We start from the raw sequence: 27466 nt of genomic DNA, 5'->3' as shown, positions 1-27466 counted from the left end.
GCAGACAGGGAGAAGCAGGCTCCCTGCTGAGCAAGGAGCCGGATGCAGGACTGTATCCCAGGACCCTGGGATCATGACCTGATCTGAAGGCAGGTGCTTAAATGACTGAGCCACCCAGGCATCCCTTCAATTGCTTTATTTGTAAAATGGAGTAGTGTTAATGTAAGCAGAAAGAGTAACGGGTCCCCAGAAACAGAAAGACCTAGCTTTCTTGACAATAGGAAGTCATTTTAGGCCCCCAGCCGTCTTGTGAATGAATGTAAGAATAAAACAGCCATTATCAGACCAGGAGATAGTCTGATCATATCAGGGACCGTCAGCCTGAAACAAAAGCAAGATTGACTTGATGTGCATTCTTGAGTTCTCTGCAGGATCTAAACCTCCTTGAGTACTCAGATACCACACCAACTAAAGCCAGGGAATTGATAATGCTGACCTTTGCCAGCCCGAGTGACTTTGACCTGGACTCAATTACCCTAAGATGACTTCTGCCCCAATGCTGTGGTGCATTTCCCATTGTGCCTGCAAGCCCCTTCTGAATATGCATTCACCCTTACCTCAAAACTTCACCAGTTTTGTTGTTTGAGGAGACACTGCTTTGGAAAAGATCCTTGGTGTTCTCCTTCACTTGTTGCAAGCAAAATTCTCCCTTTTCCTACCCTTTTGGCTTGGTGGTGTGTTTTGGCTTGACACCCACCCAGAGGCAAACCCACTTTCAAGTAGTAACAACATGTACCATTGTGGGTTCTCTTCTGAGCATCTGGTGGGCTAGTGCCTCTTGCCTAGCAGAGTGGACACTTTGTAAATGGTAGCAGATGTAGGCAGACTGGTGTGCTGCTACATCTTCTGGGCAGGGACCTTCACAGGGTGTCACATGGTTTTATGTTTTGATAAGATTTTCAAAAGTAAGATACTGTTCTATTTTGTCTTAAAGAGCTTTCTCAACTACAGATGTGTTAGGCCCCAAACCTGAATCTAAGTGGTAGCTATAGTTATGTTTTTCAAGAGTGACCTTGATCCTCTGAGGATCAACAAGATTTCAAAAGCCACACCACCACCCCGCTGGCCACCCTCCCACCCCCCCACAACCCTGGGGCCATAGAGCTGGAGGAAACAGGTCTAATATGGGAGTTGGGCCCGGAGGCAGAGCCACTTACTCCTCCCCATGGTTCCGGTAGTGCTGGAGGTCTCGTTCTGCCAGGATGGCCCTCTTCACAAACATTGCCAGGGCACTCCAGCTGGCCAGGATGATGGTTAGCTCCAGAAGATTCCACTTGCTATAGAAATAGCACCACCTCTGTTTCCTCATGAGCTTGCCCTGGGAGAGGAGCTGGAGGTTCTACCACATGCTGTAGCCAGAACTGTGCCCCCCCACCCCTTCCACCATGGCTCTCCAAAGCACCCAAGATGACCCTCCAGCAGGGGCCTACTGTATCCTGGAGAGGCTTCTCAATAAAGAAGCCCCAGAGTGCCTGGGGCCTCTCCCCAGCCTTGTGCACAGACCTCATCTGCTTTCAGCACCAGCTTGGGTTGTAGAATTTGGGGGCACATAAGAGTAACAGCATCTAACAAGAAAAATATTTAATTATCTCTGATGGAAAAAAAAAAAAACAACTGGGGAATGGGAAAGAGCCACTCACTCTTTCATAGAGCATTTACTTTAGAAAACTTATAATTGTGAAATCTTTCTCTGTCCCTTTGAGATGTATGCAAATCTTCTTGAAAGTTAAACTAGCTTCAGGAATGTTTTTCTAAAGGATCTGGGAGCTTTCTTTTTGAAGGGTGAACATGAAGGAAGGTAGTACCCTTCATTTGCAGTTTCTCTGGGAGGGTAGGAACCAAGTGGTAGGCACCTGGTTCCATGTTGCACAATTACCTCCTAGTGTGAACATGTACATTTATTTTTCCTTTCCATAAAGGCAGTTAGCAAACACAAGTGGCCAGCCCAATTACTAGCTGAACTTAGGGTGGACTAGTGGGACAGATGATGCCATGAATCCTCTTGAGGATTCATTACTATTTGTCTTAAGGATGAATATGTAATGGATCCCATTTGCTCTGCAGTATGCAAAGGTGAGACTCCTTTCTGTCTTTGGAATTTCTTATCGGATTGCATGGGATGCACATCACAGTTTAGCATCATGCTTATTCAATAAGGAAAGTTGTTTTCTTGGAAGAAGTTAGGAGTTATTGTTTAACAGATACAATTTCAGTTCTGTAAGAGGAAAAAAATTCTGGAGATGGGTGGTAGTGATGGTTGCATGACAACGTGAATGTACGCAACGTCACTGAGCTGTACATTTAAAGATGTTGGGGGTGGTAACTTCTATATTATATATATTTATCTACCACAATTAAAAATGAGTAGTTTTGGGGCACCTGGGTGGCTTAGTGGGTTAAGCCTCTGCCTTCAGCTCAGGTGATGATCTTGGGGTCCGGGGATCGAGCCCCGCATTGGGTTCTCTGCTCAACAGGGAGCCTGCTTCCTCCTCTCTCTCTGCCTGCCTCTCTGCCCACTTGTGATCTCTGTCAAATAAATAAATAAAAATCTTTAAAAAATTTTTAAAAAATGGGTAATTTTGTTAAAGTAGTTTTGGTTTTTTTTCTACCTTTGTGGAGAGGTTTTCTAGATTGGTAGGAGACTTTGTTTTAATCATCTTTCCGCATCAGGTGTCACATGTCAAAGGTATTATGTTGTGCAAGTTCTAAGTCTCCTGCTTTTCCCTCCCACTAAAGAGAATCTTCCATGGTCTGTTACATTTCCCTCTCCCTCCCTACTCTTCAGGAGAACTGATTTGTGTTTGGCTGCTAAGAGGCTAAAGTTTACCTCCATTAAAAAGGGTTGAAGGGGGCGCCTGGGTGGCTCAGTGGGTTAAGCCCCTGCCTTCGGCTCAGGTCAAGATCAGGGTCCTGGGATCGAGTCCCGCATCGGGCTCTCTGCTCAGCAAGAAGCCTGCTTCCCCCTCTCTCTCTGCCTGCCTCTCTGTCTACTTGTGATCTCTCTCTGTCAAATAAATAAATAAAATCTTAAAAAAAAAAAAAAGGGTTGAAGGAGGGTAAGATTTTAAGAACTGCTTAAGTGGCATTTTTGAGAAAGATTTAAGGGCTTTGGAGATAAGTGTTGTGCTGCCCCTGCAGGCAGAGGGTGAGGGCAACCCAGAGTGGGAGGAGCGACCTGGGGGGTGTGGTGGGGTGGGGACTGGATGTGCCTCCTTTGATGTTCTTAGGTGGTTATTTGATGACTGACTGTTCCCTGTTGGGTTTGCACTGGTGATGCCCAGAGGCCCCGTGGGATCCAGGTTTATAAGTCTGAGGTGCGACAGAGGTGTTGAGTGTCAATTTCAGTGAGCAGGCTCTTTGGATTCAATTTTGGCCTTGAGTAAATTCCTTAATGTCTCTGGACTTCAGCTTCCTACTCTGTGAAGTGGAGCCAATAGAACCTTTCTCCTGGTATTTTTTTTTTAAGATTTTATTTATTTATTTGACACAGAGAGAGATCACAAGTAAGCAGAGAGAGGGGGGAAGCAGCTTCCCCACTGAGCACAGAGCCCTATGCGGGCCTCCATCTGAGGACCCTGAGATCACAACCTGAACCAAAGGCAGAGGCTTAACCCACTGAGCCACCCAGGCGCCCTCTCCTGGTATTAAAGGTTCTTTGCACAATGTCTTTCACATGGTAAACTCTCAAAGTACCGTCCTTACTTTATTTTTTTATTTTTTTTTTTAAGATTTTATTTATTTGTCAGAGAGAGAGAGGGAGAGAGAGCGAGCACAGGCAGACAGAATGGCAGGCAGAGGCAGAGGGAGAAGCAGGCTCCCTGATGAGCAGAGAGCCCGATGTGGGACTCGATCCCAGGACGCCGGGATCATGACCCGAGCCGAAGGCAGCTGCCCAACCAACTGAGCCACCCAGGTGTCCCCCGTCCTTACTTTAAAGTGGTTGTTGTGACTGTTGAGCAGGGGATGGGGATGCCCTTTCTAGATGTCTGGTTTGCATTTTTGGTGGGGCAGGGGCATATACCGAGCTTGGAATGAGTTCCCAGCTTCCTCAAACCTCCGTCATTATCAACATCTGCACCTTCATTTTGCAACATGGTGGTATTTAAAGGTAGCAAAGGAGATTTTTTTCCCTAATTCCCAGGGACCACAGGTGAACCACTGGCTACCTTTGATGTTTTTGAAAGGTCTCAGTTCTTCTCGCTTCCCCACCCAGGAAGGATCACCCTCTAAGTCTCAGTTCCTGAGAGGTCCTGAAAGCTGGTCTCTGAGCTGGGTCAGCCCTCGGGACTGCAGAAGGACCAAAAGGGTGCCATGGCAAACAGGTTAGCAGAATGTGCCCCTCTCCCTTCTTCAGGCCTCACTCCGGGGGAGGTCCATGAGAGGGGACAGGCATGCTGCTGCCTCCATCCAATGGAGCCGTCATCTACCCCTCACCTGCACAACCATGTAGTAGAGGAGGAACAGAAGGTAGATGGCTTCTGCTGCTACCACGAAGGGGTGCCAGCCGTCAGTGAAGGGGTACAGGCGCAGGCTCTGCAGGTTCACATGTGTAAGGAAGGTTCCTGGGAAGCAAAACATGTTCTGTTCACCCAGTCACCCGCCCACTCAGAGCCACCACTTCTGACTGGAAAGCATCAGTGACATGATGCAAACTCAGGCCCTTCCAAGGACTGGCGAGGGCAGAAGAGAAGATAAATATCCTTCAGACCCAAGGGACTGGGCACACGGTGGATGTCAAAGGCAATGAACATATTAGAGGGGATGCAGGAAGCTTAGCTGGAAGAGCCACTCTCTATCCTCTGCCTCTGGTATCAGCCATTTGTGTCCTCAGTCACCTCCAGCCAAAGCACACCATCCCACTGAACATTCATTTACTCCAGGCTGGCTCACTTAAAGCTGGTTCACCTAAAGAGAGTTTGCTGAAGATCAATTCATCTATTGACCAGTATTCCTGAAATTCAGCCTTCTTTTGAATCATCTTTCATCTATTTATGTGTCTTGTCTTTTTGGGGGAGTATTATAATGATATTTTGTAATGATTTAAAAAAAACCAGTTTGACTGATAAAGCTACTGCCTCTGAAGACAAAGCCAACCCTGAGATTGTGAGAATGGAGAGACACAAACAACCCGAGTCCTTGCCAATATTAGTGGGCTGCTTGAACCAACCAGACCTGAAACCCATTCCTCATTTCTCATTTGTAGAATCACATAATTTAATCAGATGTGTTTGGGGACAGGCTGTTTAATTGGTCCTTATGAGCCACAAAGGTGGCAAAAAGAATAGGAGAACACGAGGATACAAATACTACTCCCCCCAACAAAAGGATTTGAAATAAGCACTTCATAGTGGCCAGAGACCATGGAAGTTGAAGGCCTTTTACTTTTCACTTTACACGGTTCTGAAATTTTAAAGACTATAGGTATGTATTTGTTTTACTAAAAATGTAATTTGGTACTAAAAATGGCTTAATTTTTAGAGGAAAGATGGTTGAATTTTAGGAAAATCGGTTATTAGCTGAGGAAGCTTTGGGTCAGTGTTTTCAATAGATTATGATAGCTTTAAAAGAGGTGGAAGGCGGGAAATGGAAAGAAAGAAATGGAACAGAACACAAAATATCAGAGTATACTGCATGTAGTGAAGGAAAATATTTTTGAAGCTTTGTCTCAGTTTATGTATATTTGTATGTGAGTGTATTGGAAAATAGTGTAAAATGTACCTTGTCCTGTAGGTTGAGGTACAAGTTGTAAAATGTTGTTTTAGGTGAAATTATCTGTTACCAGGTCACCCCTTCTCCAGCCTTTCACTGCCAGCCCCCCACCCTGCCTTCCCCAGAGTAGGAAGCTGAAGACGATGAGCTGTCTTCAGACTCCCAGCTTCGTTCCCTCAGGGTATTTTAGGAGACAGGACAGAGGGAAGTGGAGGCAACTAGTAATTAGGCTGGAGCAATGCTGGAACCCGACCTTTGGGTGCCCAGGAAGAACCAAGACCCATCCCTGAGTCTCCCAAACAACACTGGCCCCAGAACTCTGGCCCTGGGGCAGCAAGGGCCAGCCCGGTCAGGTGCCCTGGCCCAGAGGGAGGGGTGTCTGTCTTCTAGAACACTATAGGTGGGGTCACAGGTGAGGCTGCCCACCCAGGGCGCTTGTCTCCAGGGTCAGAGTGATGATGCAGAACAGGTTAACGTTGGCATTGTAGACGGTGAACTCCACAAAAACAGCTCTGGTCAGTCTGTCCAGCCACGTGTTGTCAAAGAGGTACTGGAGAATTCTGTAGGAAAAGGACTGTTTAGGGACATCTACAATTACAGTGGCTCCCTGCCCCTCTGCCCAGGAAGGAGGCCAGGGTTTCCTGTAGAAATTTCTCCCTCTGGCTTGGCTCCATCCCCTGGGCCATAGGGCCTGGGGGCTCCTCCTGGGAGTGATCAGTTTCCCACCAATGGTGCAGTGTCTTGGCACCCATGGTCTCCTGGACGTTAGAGAAAAGGTCCTGTAAGTGTGGTCCCCATAGTGCCAGCATCCGCATCATCTGGAAACTCAGTAAAAATGCAGATTCTCAGTCCCCATCCCAGATCTTTGGAAACAAATTCCTCTGGGGGATCTGTGTTTTGCAGATCTGTGTTCTGATGAGCCTTCCAGGTGAGTGTGACACTTTTTAAAATTTGAGGACCACCCATGTGAGAGGAACCACATAGAAAATCAGGGGCTTCGGCAAGCAGACTCAGCTTCCTTATCTACAGTGGTGTTAACACCAGTGCTTCGGGAACATTGTGAAGAGAAAATGCAATAGTGTGTCGTTTGTCTGTGTGTAATAGTGACAGCTGCTATTACTGGCATTAATAGTAATGGGCCTGGTTTAAAATATGCCCTGTGCCCACTGGGTCTGAGTCCTGCTTCGTGTTTAGAAGAGAGAACATCAGTTGTTGCAAGTGGCAGGAAAACACTTCTTACGTGGAAACTGACAATTCCTGTCCTGTCCTGAATCCCAGGGTACCCCTGTCAGTTGTTCTCTTTAGGGTTTTGTTACCTGTGTTCCTCGAGAAGACTGAGGTGCACATAGGTTCCCTAACTTGCCTGGGGCCACACAGCTAACAGGAGCAGTGCCAGGGTTTCACACTTAGGGCTCTCTAACTCTGGAGTGTGCTGGGAGAGACAGTCTGCATAGGCCCTGGATATCCCTGCTCGACCATGTTGGGTATTCCAGGAATGCAAGGTCCTGGCTGGGCTTTACCCAAGCCATTTCTTAAGGCTGTGTTCACAGTGAGCAACCTCAAGGGATAAGGTAATGTGCTTCAGACAAAGAGCAGGCTTGCTTCTGTCACTATAGAAACAGTGAATGCTCCAAACTCAGAGTTCTTCCTTGCTACTATAATTCACTGCACATAAAAGTATGATTCTTGGCTAAGATTACGAGGCTTAGCCTCCTACCTGCCTGGTGGTAGATGTCTTTGTGTAGTAGAGCTCCATATCCCTACACTGGCTCTAGCAGAGGCCACCAGACTCAGCCCACCAGGTTGAGAGTGCTGGAGAGGGACTCTGAGATTGCAGTTTCCAGGGACCCAGAAATACAATCTGAATACTTCTGCGTCCCCCAGTTCCTCCCTAAAATGACATGAATGAGCTTTGCTGCACCTGTTAATAAGACCCAGACCCTAGGAAATGGCTTTCCTTGGGTATACATGAGTCAAGTGAGTCTTACCTTGATGCGCTTTTGCGATCAGTCCCCAAGGGAACCACATAACCTCCTCCCCGGTACACAGTGAATTTGCCCCAGATGGGACACCCTCGGCGTTGGCTCTGGCTCTGGTACTGCCAAGCCTGGGAAAAGCCACTGCTGTTATTGGGTATGGAGGCATTCCAGCCTTCCCCATAGTCTGACAGGTCTTCAATATCCAGGGAGTATGGTGCATGGCATCTGTCGAGAGAAGCCTGCAGCTGTGGGGCAAGAGGGCAAGAGCTTTCCCGGACCCTCACTTGTCGAATCTGGGCACTGCCCACCAGCTTAGAGTTCCCATCCGTGATAAAGCCTGGAGATGAAAAACAGGTGGGTCAGCCTAGCCATCAAAATTGTCTTAGGGCATCCTGGCCTGGATGTTAACATGAACTTCAGTGTACCCAGTGTAAAAACAGTCAAGAGTAAGTAGTTCATGGCCAATCACAGGCTATATTCATCACCATCTTCCACGCTTAGGTGTGGTCTACTGCCTGCATAACTTCTCTTGAGGAATGGTACCCCCACCACCTAGTCATCAACTTGGAGACCCTTTGTGCCCTTTCTCTCAAGGCCCACATCCTAATGGTCAACAAGGCTCATCAACTCTACCTCTTCACTGTTGTCTGCACCCATGCTCATTTTTCCATTCACCCCTTCCTCTCATGCCTTCATCAGCCCCATCGTTTCTAGCATCCTAACTACTCTCTATTCCAACTTCCACATGATTCTAGACTGATCCTTAGGTGCAAATTCGATTACGTTACTCCCTCCCGAAGAAACTGTCAATGCCTTCTCATTTCCTTAAGCATAAAATAGAACTTCTGAGACCCTTGATGATCTGACCCCTATTTCTCTTTTGCTTTACTTTTAACGGGTCCTCAACTCATACCTTACACTGCAGCCACACTCAGCGCTTTGTAATCCCAGGGACGTGCTGTGCTACTTCAGGCTTGCCTTTCCCCCTGTTGTCCCTTGTACCCGGTATACTGTCTCTGCCTAGCTGATTCATGCTCATGTATCTCTCACTTAGAATGTCCTCCACTCTGCATCAGGGGTGGTTTAGGGCACACACACCTTCTGAGGGTCTCTCTTTCAAAGCATATGGCCCTGTGGTTATTGGCTCTCTGTGAGGCTGATGGTGATGGTGACCCACTCCTGTTCCTAGAAAGCAGTCTGCACAAGACATCTGTCTTCAGGTGAGGGAAAAGTACCTGGGTAATAACTGTATAGGTTGCTCAGGAGGGTGGTGTTGGCCCACACGAAGAACTCTCTGAAGCTTAACACAGCTGAAAAGCCTTGGGTGAAGCTGTGCTCAAGGTGTCTGTTGAAGTGGTAGGTGCTGGGGTCCCTCTGCCCATAGGCGACCAGCAGCAGCATCCACAGGAAGCCCAGGTATGCTGAAAGTGGAGGCGTAGCCCCTGGTCAGGCAGGGTTCCCAAATCCCACCAAGCCCAAGGCAGGAAACAGAATGGCATACAACTCAGAATAGTTGAGGTCTTGTAGACCAGCTTCTTGCCCCCCCCAGTGACAGTGGAACCAATCCTTAGACAGTGGGAAGGAGTTAAATCCACAGGTATGAGCTTGCCACCTGGGTTCAAATCCTGGCTCCGCCACTTCCTGTCTATGTGCTTTACTAGTGACTTAACCCCTCGTTAACCCCTAGTCACTAGCTTTACTAGTGACTTAACTAGTGACTTAACCCCTCTGCTTTACTCTCCTCGTCTGTGAAGTGGGGATAATAATTCTGTTTCATAGGGTTGTAATAAATTAATATTTATTAAGCACTTAAAAATAGGGCTTGCCTAGAGTTCATGCTATATAAACATTTCTTAAAAAAAAATCTTCTGAAAATGGTGCTCTGCCATGTTACAATGCTGAGGATAGAGCAATGAAAATGACAGTTGTGTTCTGTGCGCTCGTGGAGCTCACCTGTGGACAGGTGAGTGTGATGTAAGGGCCCCTTACATACAAAGATTTAGTTTAGGAGGCCAGCCATCAGAATGTAGGGGGTGCAGAGCATTACCCAGAATCTCTGGGTTCAGGGCCTGGGAATATGCATCCCAGCAAGCCCTCCCTGGGATGAACTGGGGCTCTGCCCACACCTCTAGGCTCTCTTCATTCTGTAACATGCTGCTACTCCTATGCAAGCTCCCCTGCTCTCTGCATTTGTCTGGCTGTATGTGCTCAACCATTGGGAAGGCAGGGCAGGAGTGCTGCAGGGTCCCTGTCCTCCCCGAGAGCAGCCTTCACCAGTGACCTGTGTGACAACCTGGAGGTGTGTACTATATACCCCCACAGAGGTCCCCAGCAGGACTGAGCTCCAGTTCTCACATGAAACCCACTCATCACCACACCTTCTTTCACCTCCCTTCTCTTCTATACTTTCCTTTTCTCTACCAGTGTTTCCCAGGATCACCTCCCAAAGCAACTACTTGTACCCCAATCTGCTTATGGGAGAACCCAGACTAAGATACAGAGTGATGTTTGAAAGCAGGCTTGGGGAGTCTTTCTGAAGACATAGTCTTTGGGCTGAGAATTAAAGAATAAGGACTTAGTCAAAAGAAAAGATCGGGAGGAGAGGAAATACATTCCAAGCAGATTAGATTAGCCTGGGCAAAGGCCTGGGGTCTAGAGAGTGAAGGAGTCCCAGGAGCAGCAGAACATGGTGTGTCCAGAGCTCAGAGCACAACGGGCTACAAGAGGTGACCCAGGGTCGGCAGAGCCACAGTAGGGAGTTTGGATTTTATCGTAAGGGCCATGTGGGGCCACCAAGGGATTTTAAGTACAGGGAAGAAGCTGGGGCAAGACAGTATGGGTCTGTCAAAGATTATACCATCGTCTGTTGAATTCTGTGCTGACGACCAGTGAGTGAGTGAGACTGCTTGTGGGTGACCTTGGTTGCCTACCCAAGACTTCTCTGATGAAGGCAAATGTCTTCTGTTCCTTGAGATGGGTGGTTTTCATCTTCTCAACGTCAGCAGCCAAAGGCGGCTGGTAAATGTTCTTTCTGCTGCATCGTCGTGCTCGGAACAAGGCAGAGGGGTCTGTGAAAGCAAAGACATGAGGACTGTCGCCCAAAAGGCATTGGAACCAGCCTCAACTTTTGCAACCAGAAGCCTCCTGTCTTCACCAGGAACAACAGGACCCACCATTCCTACTCCTCAGGAGCCATTTCCCAATGCTGCCCTCCATGCCTCTGCTGCTGCCATCCCTATGCTCAAAATTCTGACCCTACTCCAGCTGGAGGATTCTCCTCATACTGAAAGCACAACACCCTCCCCTCCCTGTGCTCCTGAACCCTAAGACAGACCCCAGTGTTCCCGAAACTGTAATGGATGGAAGAAAGAGGGTCACTAATATTTCAAAGTCCTGTAATGTCTAAGTATCTTCTTTTTTAAGCCACTTTATTGAACTATAATTTTCATAAATTTTCCCACTGGACGTCTACAATACAATGATTTTAGTACATTTATAGAGTTGTGCAACCATCACCAAAACCCACTTTTAGAACATTTTCATCAACCCAGAAAGTTCCCTCACGTCCCTATGAACTCAGTCCCCACTCCCAGTCTGTCCTACCCTTAGCCTCATTAATCTGCTTTCTGTATCTATAGATTTTTTTTCTGGATATTACATATAAATGGAATCCTACAGTGCATCGTTTCTTGTGTCTGGCTTCTTTCACTTAGCATAACGGTTTGGAGTCCATCCATGTTGTTGTGTAATTAGAATTTAGTTCCTTTTTTGGTATGGGTGCACTCCTGTCCATGCTTTCACATCTAGATTGTTACTAGTGTTGGCTATTAGGAATAATGCTGCTACGAACATTCACATGTGATTTCTCTTGCGTAAATTCCTAGGAGCAGCAGTTGGCTATTTTAGATGAACCTGCTCTGAACATGTATATACAAGTTTTTGCATGCAAATAAGTCTTCATGTCTCTGGGATAAATGCCCAAGAATGCAATTGCTGCAGCATATGGTGAGTCCATTTTTACTTTTGAAAGTTCCAGAGTGACGGCATCCTTTCCCACCAGCAGTGCGTGAATGCTCCAGTTTCTCTGCATCCTTGTCAGCACTTTTTACTTTACGTTTTACTTTTAGCCATTCTGATAGGGGCATATTGCCCCAAATGTCTTTTGAATCCATGCCTTCCATTCCACCCCCAGTGCCAGGACATGTCACCTCTTGTCTGGACCATTCCAGTAGTCTTTTCCCCACTCGTACTTTTGACCCAGTACTTTTGGTTTCCTAAGAGCAGCCACAGTGATCTTTCTTAAATCACAAGATAGATCATGCCTCTCTCCTCTGCAGCAGTCCGGAATCCCAGCACCCACCCGGGTGCTCCCCACCCACCTCTCAGTCATCATCTTGAACCATTCTCCCCCAATTCCCCTTGCTTGATCCACACTGTCTGTAATCACTGTAAAATGACAAGCTCTGTCGCGCCTCAGGGCCTTTGCAAGGGCCCAATGTGCATTCCCTCCCTTCGCCAGGCTCCAGTAGCCAACATAGGTACTGCTTCAGCAGAGAGGCCTGCGTTCTCCTGTGCACTCCCTGAGTTCTCACATTTTGCGCTTGTGTTGTTTACTTGTCTAATGTGTGTCTCCCTGTGGGCTGTGCTTTCCAAGGGCAATCTGCTCCATCTCATGCTGCGTTGCCAGGGATGAGAGCAGGGATTGACTAAATGGTCAAGAGGGAATCTTTGAGGATGACAGATTAGGAGGATGGTTGCACAACTCTAGAAATTAGTAGGTTTTATGTAAATCATGGTCCTAAGCCATCGAACTGCCTGGCACACAGCAAGTACTCCCTGAGTGGCTGCCAGAAGAATGACTGAATGAATATTTAATTGTTCTCAAAGCTGGCGTCTCTTGAGACAAAAATTACTCTTTTGTTTTGGGAAGATTTTAATGGACCTTTTGGATCCTCAAAGCCAAAACAAAACAAGCTCAAACCCTATCCTAGAGTGGAAGAATACCAGCCCATGCGGAGGAAACCACACTATGTAATAATATCAGTGCAATAATATAGGTATGCCTTTTGTTTATTCCCGTTGTATTTTCCCCGAATGTCAGAATCTCTGTCTACACTGCTGGAGTGCTGACTCTGTTCTGTTCGCTTGTTTGTTTTGTGATTTTCTTGCTGCAGGCATTCTCAGGAGTTTAGGCTGTGAAATGAGAAACCAGGCTGCGGGACAGGGGGCTGCTCAGTGGCCTCATCCAGCAGGGGTCAGCATGGCTCTGTTCTAATAAGACTTCATTTATGGAAACTTCGTTTATGGAAAGTGGGCTAGATTTGGCCTCATGGCTGTAGTTTACAGACCCTTGTCCCGGAACTCTGTAGCCCACCTGCAAGCATCTTCGGTTTTGGTTTTCATTCTAAAGACCAGGGCCCTGAGCCTAGGAGGAGAAAGCTGCTTGCTTGGGATTACACAGAGAATGACGCCCGTGCAAAGCGCGGCCCCCAAGGGGCCTCTTCTGGCCAAGGGTCGTGCTTTGGTGCCAGAGACAAAGGCTGGGGTAGAGAAGGAACAAGGTTGCTTTAGAGAGTTTTGGATAGTTTGGGGGTGCTTCCCCAGTCAGGGGTGAAGGAATGATGGGGTAAAAAAGTCAGCAGCTGGGCTTTGTAGGGCCATCTCATCTTCATCGGGTTCTAGGCCCCTGCCTCCACCTATGCACTATTACCTGGGCTAGATAGACGTCCTGGGAGGGAGGCCACCGGCTCTTCCTCATCCTCTACTCTCTTCAAGACCAGTGCAAAGAAGGCAGCAAAGCCCAGCACCTGAAAAACACCCACTGTGAACCCCAGGCCAGGGTTGGACACTGTCAGCTCCTTATCAGAGAGGGGTCAGGATCAAGGCCACATCTGTATCCTGGGCACAGAAGCCATACTTCTCTGAGGAAGTAAGGTGGGAACCAGGCCATTCTGTGCCAAGAGGGGATGTGGCTGTGAAGGGAATGGGCCAGAGCACCTGGCCGCCAAGCAGAGACTGTGAATCCTGAGCTCCCCCTGCTTCTCATACCACAGGAGCTTTCCCACCTGCACTTTCGCACCTGCACTCCCCTGCTGATAGAGCTCCCTCTTCTTTCTTTCTTTCTTTTTTTTTTTTTTTTAAAGGATCTGTACTCGAGGAACTACAGAACACTCATGAAAGAAATTGAAGAAGACACAAAAAGATGGAAGACCATTCCATGCTCTTGGATCGGAAGAATAAACGTTGTTAAAATGTCTATACTGCCTAGAGCAATCTATACTTTTAATGCCATTCCGATCAAAATTCCACCGGTATTTTTCAAGGAGCTGGAGCAAATAATCCTAAAATTTGTATGGAATCAGAAGAGACCCCGAATTGCTAAGGAAATGTTGAAAAACAAAAATAAAACTGGCGGCATCACGTTACCTGATTTCAAGCTTTACTACAAAGCTGTGATCACCAAGACAGCATGGTACTGGCATAAAAACAGACACACAGACCAGTGGAACAGAGCAGAGAGCCCAGATATGGACCCTCAACTCTATGGTCAAATAATCTTCGACAAAACAGGAAAAAATACACAGTGGAAAAGAGACAGTCTCCTCTTATTTCTTATACTATCTCTAGTGCTGAATTACATCTCCCTCCCTCCCTCCCTCCACCCCTCCCCCTTTCTTCATTCCATCCATGCCTTTACCTCTGCACCAACAGTGCACGAGCTTAGTAAGATTCTGGGCTTTGGTTGGGAACAGAATGATTCACTACAACATTCTTACTATTCTCAGACTAGATTGGAGATGTTGGGAGTTGTTTAAATCTTCTGATAAAGGGTATTCAGGAAAGAACTGGGGACTATCAGGTAAAATGGGGGTTAGGGATTTGGAGAGTCTCATAGGTGTAAAGATTCACTGTAAATGTCCCTTCCTTTCTGCACCCCCCGCCCCCTCACCCCAACACACACAGTATATTCCTACCACCTGACTCCTTCCAGGGGGAGCCGTGGCTCCAAGCTCCAGGCTGGGGCTCAGTATTTCTCCAACTCTAACAGTAACTTTACATTTCAGAAATAGGAATGTGTCTTCCAAATGACACACAGGTTTAATGATTCGGTGTTTTTGGTTGTTGTTGTTTTTGTTTTTTGGAGGGTAAAGCTTCTCTAAATTGCTGGTCTATCTCACAAAAGGATCTTTAGAATTGAGGAAATATGGTATTATTTGAGGAATTATGAAATATATATATTATATATTATAGAATATAATATAGAATTGAGGAAATATGGTATTAATTGGGGAAATATGGTATATACATGTAACCTAGGGCAAGATATTTGTGACCTTCCCTTCCTAACCTCTTGTCATTTATAGAACAGAGGCAAGGACCCTCCTGAGGGTGATTCTGATGCTGACCACCACATCTTGATAAGCCACTCGGCCTGGCCTAGAGTCTCTGTCCCAGAGCCCCTGTCTCAGAACTTGGATTATCATAGTGATTAAGTTCATTATAATTCCCTACCTGCTACCAGCACCACCTCTCCAGCAAGGTGCTGTGTAGGTTTGTAACGAATAGACAAAGAACAGCTGAGCCTAAGGACAGGGCAGCTGGCAGGAGGGAAAGTGTGGGCGGAGGGGTCCAGGGCAGCCTGACCTTCAGGGGCTGGGTGACAAACACACTCTCCACGAAGGAGACGGCCATGGAGATGAGCCACTTCAGGGAGCTGGCCCGCCCATAGTGCAGGCCGTAGAGCATGGTAAAGAAGGCTGCCACGCCGCTGGTGACTGCCACCAGGAGCCAGCCCACCACAACGAACCACCAGGGCAGGCCTCGAGGACGCTTGCTTGCCATCGGGAAGCTGAAATGCAGGATGGGTATGATCAGAGTAGCACCTGCCAGGCTCAAGTTCAAATCCCACTTTACCCTCACCAGCTGTGTGACTGTGGCCAAGCTCCTTGACCTGTTAGATTCTGTACCTCGTACCCACCTCAAAGGGCTATTCTATATTCTATCTGGCATCTCATACCCACCTCCGTATCTGGTACCCACCTCAAAGGGCAGTTTTAATAACTTGGTGTTTTGGGTTTTTTTCTGAGGGGAAATTTCCTGTAAATTGCTGGCCTATCTCACTTTTTTTTCCCCCATGTTCACATATTTATTCTATTTTTTTTTAATTTTTAAATTTTTTAATAAACATATAGTGTATTATTAGCTCCAGGGGTACAGGTCTGTGAATCGCCAGGTTTACACACTTCACAGCACTCACCACAGCACATACCCTCTCTAATGTCCATAACCCACCACCCTCTCCCTACCCTCCTCCCCTCGGCCCCCCTCAGTTTGTTTTGTGACATTAAGAGTCTCTTATGGTTTGTCAGAAATGATCCCTGAAAGTATAGTCTTTGGCCTATCTCTCTTTAAAAGGATCTTTAGAATTGAGGAAATGTATTATTCATATTATACATGTGATCTGGGTGAACATCCTTCCAAGGTGGCCAGGGGTATGGTGTCTCTGCAGGCATCCCACTGGGGGGCAGGTGCCCACTCAGCACCCAGGGGAGAGGATTACCTGGCGTATGCTGAAGGTGGGGTGCCCAGCTGTCCCCCCAGATAGCCCTTCAGCATCTGCAGCTGGCTGAGGGCCCGGGCGTGGCTCTGGCTCTGGGGGAAGCCACAGGGCCCCACCAGCCGAAGCTCTTGCTCCATGTGCTCCAGCTGAAGGTAGAGACACTGCTTGTAGACATTGTCCTTCTGAGGGTCACTTGGGCCCACCTCTGGCATCAGGCATCGCATTTGTTCTGGAGGACAGGGGACAGAGAGCATTAGCTGGTGCTGAATGCCAGAGCAGACTGCCTGCCATAAAAGCAATCATAGTAACAGCTTTCAGTATTGAACACTTACTATGTACCATGGCATGAGAGATCTAGAAAGATGGGGAAAGGTACCAGGCTTCCATGGCCAGTTAGGATTCATACATTCCTCTTTCACCTTTTATCAAGGGCATTCTCAAAATTTCTGTACACATCGACAGAAGAGAACAGAATAAGTATCTATCACCTGCTGCCGCAAGCACCAGCCTTTTGCCAATGTTGTTTTGTCTCTGCCCCCTCCCCCGACTTTCTTCTTTCTCTGGAATACCTTAAAGCAAATCCTAGATATGGTATTAGCTCATCAGCAAATATTATTTTAAAGATTTTTATTATTGTCAGAGAGAGCGGGCGCACAAACAGGGAGAATGGCAGGCAGAGGAGAAGTGGGGTCCCTGCTGAGCAAGGAGCCCAATGTGGGACTCTATCCCAGGGATCATGACTTGAGCTGAAGGCAGACGCTTAACCTTCTGAGCCACCCAGGCATCCCAGCAAATATATTATTATTTTAATATACACAAGATTTGCCTGGTGCCAAAGATAGTGTTAGTCTTAATCTTTTGCTTTCAACTTATTTTTATTATGAAAAATGTTAAACTTAAAAAAAAAGTAGAGTAATGAGATGAACCTGCACACGCACTCACTACTCAAAGTTATCAACTGATGACCAGTTTGTGTTTCTCTGGCACCCAGCCTACTCTCTCCATGTGGATGATTTTGAAGCAAATTCCAAGGCCCGGGTCATGTCACTGATATTTTAATTTTAATATGCTTCTGGAGAATATAGGGACTCTTTTTAAAATTAAAACCATGATGATGTCATTATCAACATTTAAAATGAGTAATGATAATCCCTTAATAGCATGAAATACCCAGTGAGAGGTCAAGTTTCCCCCCGAATATCTCATGAGTGTTTTTATACAGTTGGTTTGTTCAAATTTCAGCTTCCTAAAAAGTTTTAAAACAAAGGTGTTTTTGTTTTAAATTACTCATTGCGGGGCGCCTGGGTGGCTCAGTGGGTTAAAGCTTCTGCCTTCGGCTCAGGTCATGATCCCAGGGTCTTGGGATCGAGCCCCACATCAGGCTCTCTGCTCAGCGGGGAGCCTGCTTCCTCCTCTCTCTGCCTGCCTCTCTGCGTACTTGTGATCTCTGTCTGTCAAATAAATAAATTAATTAAAAAAAAGAAGTACTCATTGCAAGAAAAAAACCCTGAACATTTCCACTATTCCTGATTCCTTCTAGGGGAAGCTTGGGCTTGGCCTCTCCAGGCAGAACCAGGCCTGGGAGTCTGGCCCTGAGCTGGGAGGCTGAAGCCCCGGGGCATCTTCTCCCAGAGCAGTCAGTGTCCAGGCAGATTGGACAGGTGTTTGCAAGAGGAATGTGAAACCAGATATGGGAGGTGGCAGGAGAGAGCACACTCACCCCACAGCTCCTCTGCAGTCACCAGTGAGACGTCAATGAGTGGGAAGGTAACCAGCACTGTGGAGAAGCGTGCAACTGGGCTCGAGTTAGAGGACAGTGAAGGTCTGGGACAACATCAACTCTGCCTCCCTCTGACTCAGGCCTCCTCCCTTACCCTCCTGCTGAAGCCACAGCTGCAGGTTCTGACATCAACAGCCTTCATGCTGCAAGCCCTCTGGCAATGTTTCTGGAAGATACCATCACTCCCAATCAATTGTAACACCGCTTACTGAATACCTGCTTTGTACCAGGCTGAGTCTAAGTTTTCCTGTGTCTTATGACCTCATTCAGTCCTCAGAATGAGCCAAGAGGCAAAGTGGATCAATACTCCCATTTTACAGGGCAGGAAGCTGAGTCATAGGCTGAGCAACTTGTCCAAAGTTGCACAGCTACTGTTGCAGCAGGGAGAGCCCTAGGACCTGGCTGACTCAAGAGTCCCTATTCTAAGGCCTCTGCTATGAGCACCAAAGTCCCCAAACCCAAGGCCAGGAGTCCAGTGCAGGCATCAGCAGAGCTCCTGCAAGACAGCCTTCATGGGCAGCCCAAGTCCAGCTGTCCGGGACAAATCCTCCAGGGTGGCTGGATCATGGAGATCAAGATGGGGCTGACCACGGGGTCAGTGTGAGCCTGGCCAATAAGGATGTGGGATCTTGTTTTGAGGGCATTGACTCTCAACATTAAGTGTGCTTGAAAGTCACCTGAGTGACTGGTTGAAACTGCAGATCCCGACCTCAGCCCCAGAAATGTAATTCACTGCATCAGAGGTGTGGCCAAGAGTTTATGAATTCAAATTCCCCATTCTGTAGACCCCATCCATGTCTGTGTTCTAAACAAGGTTTAGACAGTGATCAGCCTGGTGTATCAAAAATGGCAGCATTCTTAACCCACACCAGCCATTATGACAGCCACTGGCCCCATTAATTGATTGAAATTAAGTTGAGAACCGCAGGGGCACCTGGGTGGCTCAGGTGGTTGAGCAACTGCCTTCGGTTCAGATCATGATCCTGGAGTCCCAGGATTGAGTCCCACATCGGGCTGCCAGCTCTGCGGAGAGTCTGCTTCTCTCTCTGACCTTCTCCCCTCTCATGCGCTCTCTCTCTCTCTCTCTCTCAAATAAATACATAAAAATCTTTAAGAAAAAAATAAAAGATGAGAACTGCAGTTTTTCAGTCACACCAGCCACATTTCAAGTGCTTAGGAGCTACATGGGGCCTGTGGCTCTCATACTGCCGTGCAGAGATGCAGAACATTTCCAGCACAGTGGGCAGTTCTGTTGGACAGCCTGGTCTGAACACTGGTGGCATTGATGTGGGTGGAAGATGGACAGGAAAGAAATAATGGTACTAAATTCTAGCTGAATACTCTTTGAAAAAGCTCCAAGTTTGAGACCTGCTATCTCTCTGCCAAACAGAACAAGTGTTAAAAGGGTGTTAAAGACACACTTGTACCAAACTGAGATTTGCTCCTGGAAAGTCTGGAACAGAATGGAGGAGTGACTTTTTCACTCTACAACTCAGTGTTCTTTAATGTTTTTTACTGTCCTCTCCATCATCTTGTGTCCTGCCCCTCACATTTGGAAGTGGATCTGGTTTGACGTTGCATCCCCCAGTGCTTTACAGAAAAGGAAACTGTCCAAAGTCACACAGCCCATTAATGGCAGAGCCAGTACCCAGAGTTACCAGGCTGGCCAATGCTGTTCTTACCATATATGAAAGACCAGCCTGCCTTTTTGCTTTGTGCTTTCCATAATGATCTCCTATGCTTACATCACCCCATGCATGTTTGTTGCATGCTTTCTATATGTTGTACAGGGCCAGGCACTAGGGAAATGATGGAGGCAGAACAGTCAGATGGCTCTGACCTCCAGCAAAGTTGGCTGCAGACTTTAAACAGCTCTTCCCACAAGTCATGATTTGGCAGGGCGGCATTAAAGCAATGCAGGAGATGCTAGAACATTCCAGATGGAAGGACAAGATGTGGGATGGTCTTTAGTGGGAAGGCAGCTTGGTGTTGTGAAGAGAGCGGGTTGCCTGTGTGCAGAGAGAGAGAAGTGATGGCAGGTGGTTGCAGTGGAGGTCAGTGAGGGAGGAGACCCTGTAGGACATCTTCACTCCCTAGTGATACAGAGCCGGCCCTAAGTCCTGTATCCACCTGGTCCAGATGTGCCCCCTTTCTCAGCTCAGAAACATCATGACTTACCTTTTGCTTGTAGAGACCCAAGAGGGAGCATTAAAGGGTTCTCTTTCTGTTTGGCTTCCTCCCAGAGCTCTGGCCCTGCCATGTTCTGCAGACAGACAACTTCCTGCACCAAGGCCAGAAGGTGATTGATGTCCATCGGTGCTGCTGAGTCCCAGCCGGAGACAGGTGATGGCACCTTCAGAGCTTTAAACAGCGAGCTGACGAGTCTCCACATATCCTGCAAGTCAGCCCAGGTAGGGTAAGGGGAACATGAGCAAAGGTGAGGGAGGCAGTATCGTAGTTAAGAGCGTTCACTCCGGGACTTGGCAGTCTGGGTTCATCCCAGCTTTGCCCACAGAGATATGATGTTGGATCACCCTGAGCCATTTCTCTCTAGGATTCGAACTGACGCATTCCAGGTTGTATTTCTCAAAGTGCGTCATGTAGTAGGTGCTTAGTAAATGTTTATTGAGTGCATGAATGCAGAGGGAGTCCTTTCTCTGGGTTTCCAGCTGTGATCTATGATAAAGGTATAATATTATGTACACACTATGTACCCCAAAAGTGTGTGTATATATGTAGGTGTGTGTATGTGTTCACGTGTGTGTATGTATGTCTATGGTAGGTGTGTGTGCATATGTATGTGTGTACATGTACAGGTGTGCAAAGGCATATATATGTGTGTTTGTGTATGCCTTTGTATATGTATGTGCACATGCATGTATACCTGTCTATAAGCGTGTGCATGTATACACATGCACCTGCACAGTGTGTGTACATGTGTGCACACATGTGCCCAACTGAACATGCATGTGTGTGCGTGTGCACACATGTGTGTGTCATTGATGAATCTTGGAGGCTGATGCTGTCATCCATCAGGGGTTGCCAGATCTCAAGCCCCAGTACTCCCCCAACCATTTCTGCCCAGACCAGAGCACCCCCACACCGTCAAGGTTGAAGACATGCCTTGGTCACCACTTCAAGTGTCAGAAGGCCATTCTCCATGGGCTGTTGTGAGGAGGCCAGGCTAGGGGAGCCCCTATCCCATTTCTCAGTGTTCTGCTCCTTAGTGACCCGAGGACAGGTGTTTCGAAAGATCTGAACGATTAGGAGATTGATGGGGAACATGAGGAGAGAGCTCTCCAGTCCAATCATCACTTCCTGCCAAGTGAAATCAATTTCACCTAGGACGGAGGAAGAAAAGGGTTAATGGAACGCTTTCTCCACCACTTCCAGAAGGTGGGTGTGCAGTAAAGACTGACCTTGCCCAAAGAGGCCTGGCCCTTGAGTGGCTCCTGGGAGGTGACCCCTAAGCTCTTGGATTGTTCTGTCTGGTAGATACACCTTGTTTACCCGAGGTCTTGGGCCACACTGTATAGTCTATGTTAACAGTGATTTATGGTGTGGGCCTTCACCATACAGTGTCACCTCAGCCTCTGGAGGGGCTACTGGCTAAGGTCAGCCATGTGGAGGGTCAGCCATGTCTATGTGAGCAAGCCCCAATAAAAACTCTGGACACCAGGGCTTAGGGAGTGTCCCTTGTTGGCAATACTCCATGTGTGTTGTCACACATCATTACTGGGACGACTGACCATCGTCACTGCCTCCCTGGGAGAACACAACTGGAAGTTCTGCCCTGGTCTCCCCTGGACCCTGCCCCATGTGCCTCATTCTTTTACTGATTTTAATTGTATCCTTTCTCTGTAATGAGCATAATGGTGTTTCTGACTTCTGTGAGTAGTTCTAGAGAATTCTTGAACCTGAAGGTGGTCTTGGGACCTCTGGAATTGTGTGACACCCACTGACCACTAGCTCTTTCATGACATCGGGACTTACCCAAGTCCATCTTTTGTTCAGCTGGATCCTTGGGAACACCCCAGAACATGATGCTGGTCAGCATGGTGCAGAGGAGCAGGGAGAAGCAGCAGGACACCCTCTGGACACGGGTGAAGTTGCTCCGAGCTGCGCAGCTGAAGATGGAATACCAGATGTGTCCATCCTGGAAGCCCGTGGACGTCTTCATGAAAAACAGGTGCCTGTGAAAAGGCAGGGAGAGGGAGCAGAGATGGGAGAAGACTGGTGTCTTCGGAGCAATCTTGGGGTAAGAGGGAGGTGTTTGCTTCTAAGATTTATCCTCTGTTTTCTCTCATGTGGAAGATATACAGCATCTTAACATCACTTAGTTAGTGATGGGGGTTCTGAACAGAGGAGGTTGGAATCCTAGGTGGCCCTCCTACCTGCTGTGTGTCCTCAGGCAAGTTACTTTACTCTCTCTCTGCACATCAGTTTACTCATCTGTAAAATGGGGCTTATAAAAGAACCTGCCTCATGTGATTTCTGAAAGGATTAAGTGATGATTTTTGTACAACATTTGGCAAAGTAGCCAACATCTATTGTGAGTGCTCGTCAGTATTAGCCATTATCATTTTTGTTGTAATTTTAATATAATCCTATAACTATAGTATTATTAGGTTTATTATAACTAGTGCATTAGATGATATTGGTTAAAAATCCCAGGCTTTAGGTTCAGACTCAGTTTAAGAGAATCAAAATTGCAAGACAGGATTTCTGAAAATGATACCATATTCTCCTTAGGCATCTGTGTTAGTCTAGGATTTGGTCTAGAATTTAGTCTAACCGCAGGACTTACAAGGGGCCCCCATTCACCTTGAGATTGTGTGGAACTGATACTCCCGACTGGTGCCCGTTCTGGTGGCTAATGCCAGCATCCCTCAGACTTGCATGGTACTTTGACTGTCCCACAGTCTGTGCTGTGGGAGTGGCCTGGACTCAGAGTAAAGGTGCATAAGGAGAGAGGTCGGCTGTCAACAACAGTGATTTCCACGTGATTGTTCTACTCAATATTCTGCTGATAGTTCCACAAATATTTGGTGAGCCTGGTGTTGTGTGCCAGGTGTTCTGCTGGGCACCGAGATTCATGAGGGAATGAAACGGCCCTGCCTTTAGGCAGCTCTCTGTCTGGTTTTCAAGTATCACAAGTCTGATGCATTGGGAGGATCATATCTGCTCATGTAATAGAGCACTTACGCTGAGCCGCTCACTGTGCTAAGTATACTACCCACATCACCTCACGGGACCGGCACAGGTCCCCTTGGGGGAGGCACACTGAACAGCTCATTTTTCAGATGTGGAGGCTGAGACCTGGAGAGGTGAACTGACTTTCGCAAGGGCATGTAGCAAGTCAGAAGCATGCATGTGAAACTGGGAGCCATGTGCCCACATCAGTGTTCTGTCTGTCCTTGGGTCCAAGTGTCTCTGACTTGGACTTTTTCCCTTTGCAGGCTGAGCTATTCCCAGTGGCAGCTAGGAGGGAAAGACACCTTTCAGTAAATGCACTGGAAACAGACTTTGTTTTGAACCTAACTCAGAAGCCATTTAAAGTAGAGGTCACAAACTCAAATGCTAAAGGGGCCTGGATAGATGTAAATAAGTCAAGTTAAATGAAGTGGGGTGGGAGTGAGGTACTAGGGGTGGGTAAGGACTGTGGTAAAATGGAGAGCACATGGCCCTTCAAAGAAAATGTTGGTACTCTGCTCCAGCAAATTGGTACCAAGCAGGAACCCTGGCCCACCACCTTCACACTTGCCAGATTCTTGTGGAGTCTCTTGATTTTTTTTAATATTGGTTGGGAACAGACTAAATGTCCATTGATGGAAGAATGGTTGAATTAGTTGTGGGACATCCAGTCTGTGGATATTTTGCAGCCAGTAAGGACACATTTGACCCAAGCATACTGTCCTAGAAGGATGTTCATGGTCTGTCATCAAAGAAATAAGATGACATATTTAGAGTAATACCATTTTAAAAGATATAAAATAAGCAACATTCTGTGGTATTGTGTGTGTGCACATGAGCACGTGTGTGTACATTTGTATCTGCTTTGATGTGTTTGACCAGATGTAGGAGGAAGGAAGGAAAGCCAAGGGACACACATGCTGAAACACCTATTTAGAGTAAAATTGATTGAAGAAGGAGCCTCAGATGGGCAGACATGAAATCACCATTCAAACCACTCTGTTCACTCATATGAAACATTTTATTCTATGTCATGTGTAAGGAAATATGGATAACTGTTCAACCGTTTTACCACCTCCAAGATAATTCTGTGTCAGAGGGTCCGCATCCCTCCAGAGCACCTCAGTCCCAACAAGAGAAACTGATTGATCATTAATGTCACACACTCGAAGCTACCCAGGCACGAGAGCCCAAACGTGCCTTTATTCTGCTTCAGTTGGATTGTGATGCATCGTCCCTAGAGACAAAAGAACAAGGTAAACAGCATTTGCTTACCAAAAAAAAAGAAGTACCTGAATTGTTTCCTGTCCTGCTCTGTGGCCACTGGAAATACTTTGTCAAGAACACAGTCTCCAACATCAATGGACAGCCACGAGTTGCAGAGGAAATGCCACTTCCGGTCCTTAGCCAGGTCATGCACCAGCACCCGGCTTACGTACCTGGAGAAGAGACCCACACTTCTGAGGACAGGGTTGAGGGGGGAGTGAGGCTTCTTTGGGTACAACGAGGGTTAACACCATTGCAAACCTGAGTTTAAGAACAAGAACTCCTGAAAAGACAGATTTTGTATTTTTCTTCCTTGTTCTTGGTGCCTTGACCAAAATGCCCCAATCAGGGGGCAAAGTGGCCTCATGTGGGAGCTCAGCTAGTGTGGAGAGCCAGCTCTTGGAGGCTGCCACGTTTTCACAGATGTATGCTGCAAGAGGGTGCCTTCTGAAACTATTAGTCCGGCTGCAGGCCTGCAAGTCTAGGACCAGCGTCCAGAGGCCTGGGAGAAAAGCCAAGTTGTCTACATTGTGGGAATTCAGGGAGGCACAGACACAGGTGCTCAAATGCTGGTCTTCCTGCAGGCGTACACCCAGGGCGTGAGCCATCTAGTTTCGACTCAGGACCTCATGGGTGTCATCTAACCTGATTTAGGTCTTTGAGACCTTGGGAAGAAATGGAATGATCTTGCCTCTGCTGGGATGTCAGATGCAGGAGCCACCATTTCCCCTGTTGCCTTATGGCTGATAAGAATAGCGATTAAAAAAAAAAAAATAGCGGTATCAAGGGCCCCTCTTTACTGAGCATTTACTGTGTAATAGGGACTATGCTTGAAAAGTCCAGACATGCATTTTCTCATTTCCAGGAAGACACCTCTGTTGAATCTCACACCCTCCTGGGGAGGCCAACATCCAATGATTGATGGGTGCAGTGCCTGGGTGTGATCAAGACCTGGGCATCCCAGCCCAACTCGGGACACTCCAGAGCTCCCCATGGAGGTCAGCCAAGCTGTTGTGCTGTATCAAAGCTCTTCTCCCTCTGCTCATCCTGCTTCCTTCTCTCCCTTCCCAGGAGCTGGTCCTAGGTACCCTGCACCCTGAAATCTATCTCGGGGTCTGCTTCCCAGGAACCAACATATAGCACTTAAGGTAGTAATGTTTAATCCCTTAGGTAAATTGAAGATATCCATAGAAGTGCTCTGTTTTTCTAAAGTTGCAAGCCACTGATAGGTGGTCAGGCTGGAAACGACTGATTTAGGTCACTAGTTTTGGCCTCACAAGCCAAATAATCCTCAGGTGGATTCTCATCTCTGAGCTTGCCGGCTTTTTTTTTTTTTTTTTTTTTTTTTTTTTAGAAGAGTTTTAACACTGTTTTAGATCATCTGTGGCTCTCCTCCTTTCTGGGGGCACAGGCAGTGGAAATGGCCCATATGCAATTTTGTATGGATCATAAAATGGTACAAATATGGTTTAAAATGATCATAAGCATTTTTACATTACAGAGATGAAACGTGTTCTGTTTAAAATTTTATAGAATTTTTAAAATCAAAAATGGTAAGTTGGCTAGTTGATTAATAGTGTGGGAATATTCTATATACGGCAGATATCTGTATGGCACGAGCATCTGACAAGATGTATTACATGTTTTAGAGTTTGGGCAAGTCACTTATCTTGCCTGAGTTTAAATTTTCCCACCTGTAAAAGAAGAATGAGAATACTTGTCCTCGAGGAGCCAATGAGAAAAAGACACAGAAACAGGAAGGCTTAGCTTAATGCTCAGAGCGGCAGTTGTTCTCACCTCTTCTACTAAATAACCAGCCCAATGTCTCATTTAGTCTCTTATTGGGCAAGGTTTATCTTCAAAATGGGCATCTATCCCCATTTTACAGATGGGGAACTGGGGCCTAAATGAAGGTCGAGGCTGCAAATGTGCCAAGAGTGGAGCTAGCACTGGACCCCAGGCTTGCAACCTCTAGTCCTTGTCCTAGCTACTGATCCAGGCCGTGAGGCTCATGGGTGGTTGGGTCTCTCTAACCTTCCGTGTCTCTTTCTGTGAAATGGGGATCCATTCTGTGTGTTTGAGGAGGGTTGTGAGGATTGGCCTGGCAGCGAATGCACAATGCCCAGCCCTGGTGTGGCACATAGTGGGTTCTCATGGTGTGCCCACCCCTGACTTACCAGGATGGCCGGTCCCCTGAGTTGTCATGCCACAGCCGCAGGCTCCTCAGTTCCCCCAGGGGGAACATGGTGGAGAGTAAGAAGACATCCACTCCTCCTCGCTCAAAAACTGGGATGTCAGGGTCTGACAGGTGGTGGGGTTCACTCTCTCCATCCAGGCCATATAGGGTGACAGTCACCTGAAATCCAGAGACTAGGAATGGCCAATTCCACATGATAACCAAGCCCCGGTGGCTGTGTTTCATTGGAAGGATCCAAAACCCAATGAAAACCAACCTTGCAAGGCCCTTTCATTCTCTCCTCTCTTCCCATCTTGGGCCCGCCTGAGCTATTTTTCAGGTATATGAAGATTTAGGATAACACTGCCTGCATTTTTGTCTTCAGCATGAGTTATAAAACACTTCTCGGCAACCTTTTTAAACTTTCCACGTGTTTGTTTATAAGGGTTCTAGCGTAAGAACTGGTTCCCCCCGCCCCAACAGTTCTATTCCCAGGGTCTCCCAACGTGCCTGGCACTGAGACATGAATGCACGAGAGCCCATTATTTCATAAATACATATTCCTAGGTCCCACTCCAGACCTACCAACTAAAAATGCTGGGAATAGGGCCCAGGAATCTGCTTTTCTGCAGTTATCCAGGTGATGCTGATCAGCATGCCTGATTTCCTGAGCCAAAGAGCTGCAGTTCTGCCACCTGTGCTTGGCCCACATCCCTCAGCCTCACTGCTGCAGCGATCCCTGCACCGATGTCCAGCTGCCAGCAGCTGCATCGCTTTCCTGGAGGTTCTTGGGCTCTGAGAGT

General features: G+C 47.2%; 1 protein-coding gene and 1 long non-coding RNA gene across 2 annotated transcripts in view; one reads left to right on the top strand and one right to left on the bottom strand.

Moving 5' to 3' along the window:
- The window catches only part of LOC125088691 (uncharacterized), a 119783-nt gene that overhangs the window by 24117 nt on the left and 68200 nt on the right, over nucleotides 1–27466 (top strand). Inside the window, exons 4-5 of the long non-coding RNA XR_007123755.1 lie at nucleotides 20272–20439; nucleotides 22043–22217. This is a non-coding gene — a long non-coding RNA (uncharacterized LOC125088691). The remainder of the gene's footprint in view (nucleotides 1–20271; nucleotides 20440–22042; nucleotides 22218–27466) is intronic.
- The window catches only part of LOC125088689 (polycystic kidney disease protein 1-like 2), a 92834-nt gene that overhangs the window by 6264 nt on the left and 59104 nt on the right, over nucleotides 1–27466 (bottom strand). The window contains exons 27-40 of the mRNA XM_047709991.1: nucleotides 26665–26843; nucleotides 24514–24660; nucleotides 22022–22221; nucleotides 21152–21369; nucleotides 20207–20423; nucleotides 16249–16477; nucleotides 15333–15537; nucleotides 13399–13495; nucleotides 10619–10756; nucleotides 8924–9109; nucleotides 7698–8025; nucleotides 6136–6269; nucleotides 4435–4562; nucleotides 1158–1318 (exon numbers count right to left, since the gene is read on the bottom strand). Coding sequence (XP_047565947.1) covers nucleotides 1158–1318; nucleotides 4435–4562; nucleotides 6136–6269; nucleotides 7698–8025; nucleotides 8924–9109; nucleotides 10619–10756; nucleotides 13399–13495; nucleotides 15333–15537; nucleotides 16249–16477; nucleotides 20207–20423; nucleotides 21152–21369; nucleotides 22022–22221; nucleotides 24514–24660; nucleotides 26665–26843 — 2567 coding nt within the window. The remainder of the gene's footprint in view (nucleotides 1–1157; nucleotides 1319–4434; nucleotides 4563–6135; nucleotides 6270–7697; nucleotides 8026–8923; nucleotides 9110–10618; nucleotides 10757–13398; nucleotides 13496–15332; nucleotides 15538–16248; nucleotides 16478–20206; nucleotides 20424–21151; nucleotides 21370–22021; nucleotides 22222–24513; nucleotides 24661–26664; nucleotides 26844–27466) is intronic.

Source organism: Lutra lutra, chromosome 17 (assembly GCF_902655055.1).
Source record: "Lutra lutra chromosome 17, mLutLut1.2, whole genome shotgun sequence".
In the NCBI taxonomy this organism is placed as follows: Eukaryota; Metazoa; Chordata; class Mammalia; order Carnivora; family Mustelidae; genus Lutra; species Lutra lutra.
Note: the sequence above shows the minus strand (reverse complement) of the source record. Positions and strands in the feature narration are given on the sequence as shown.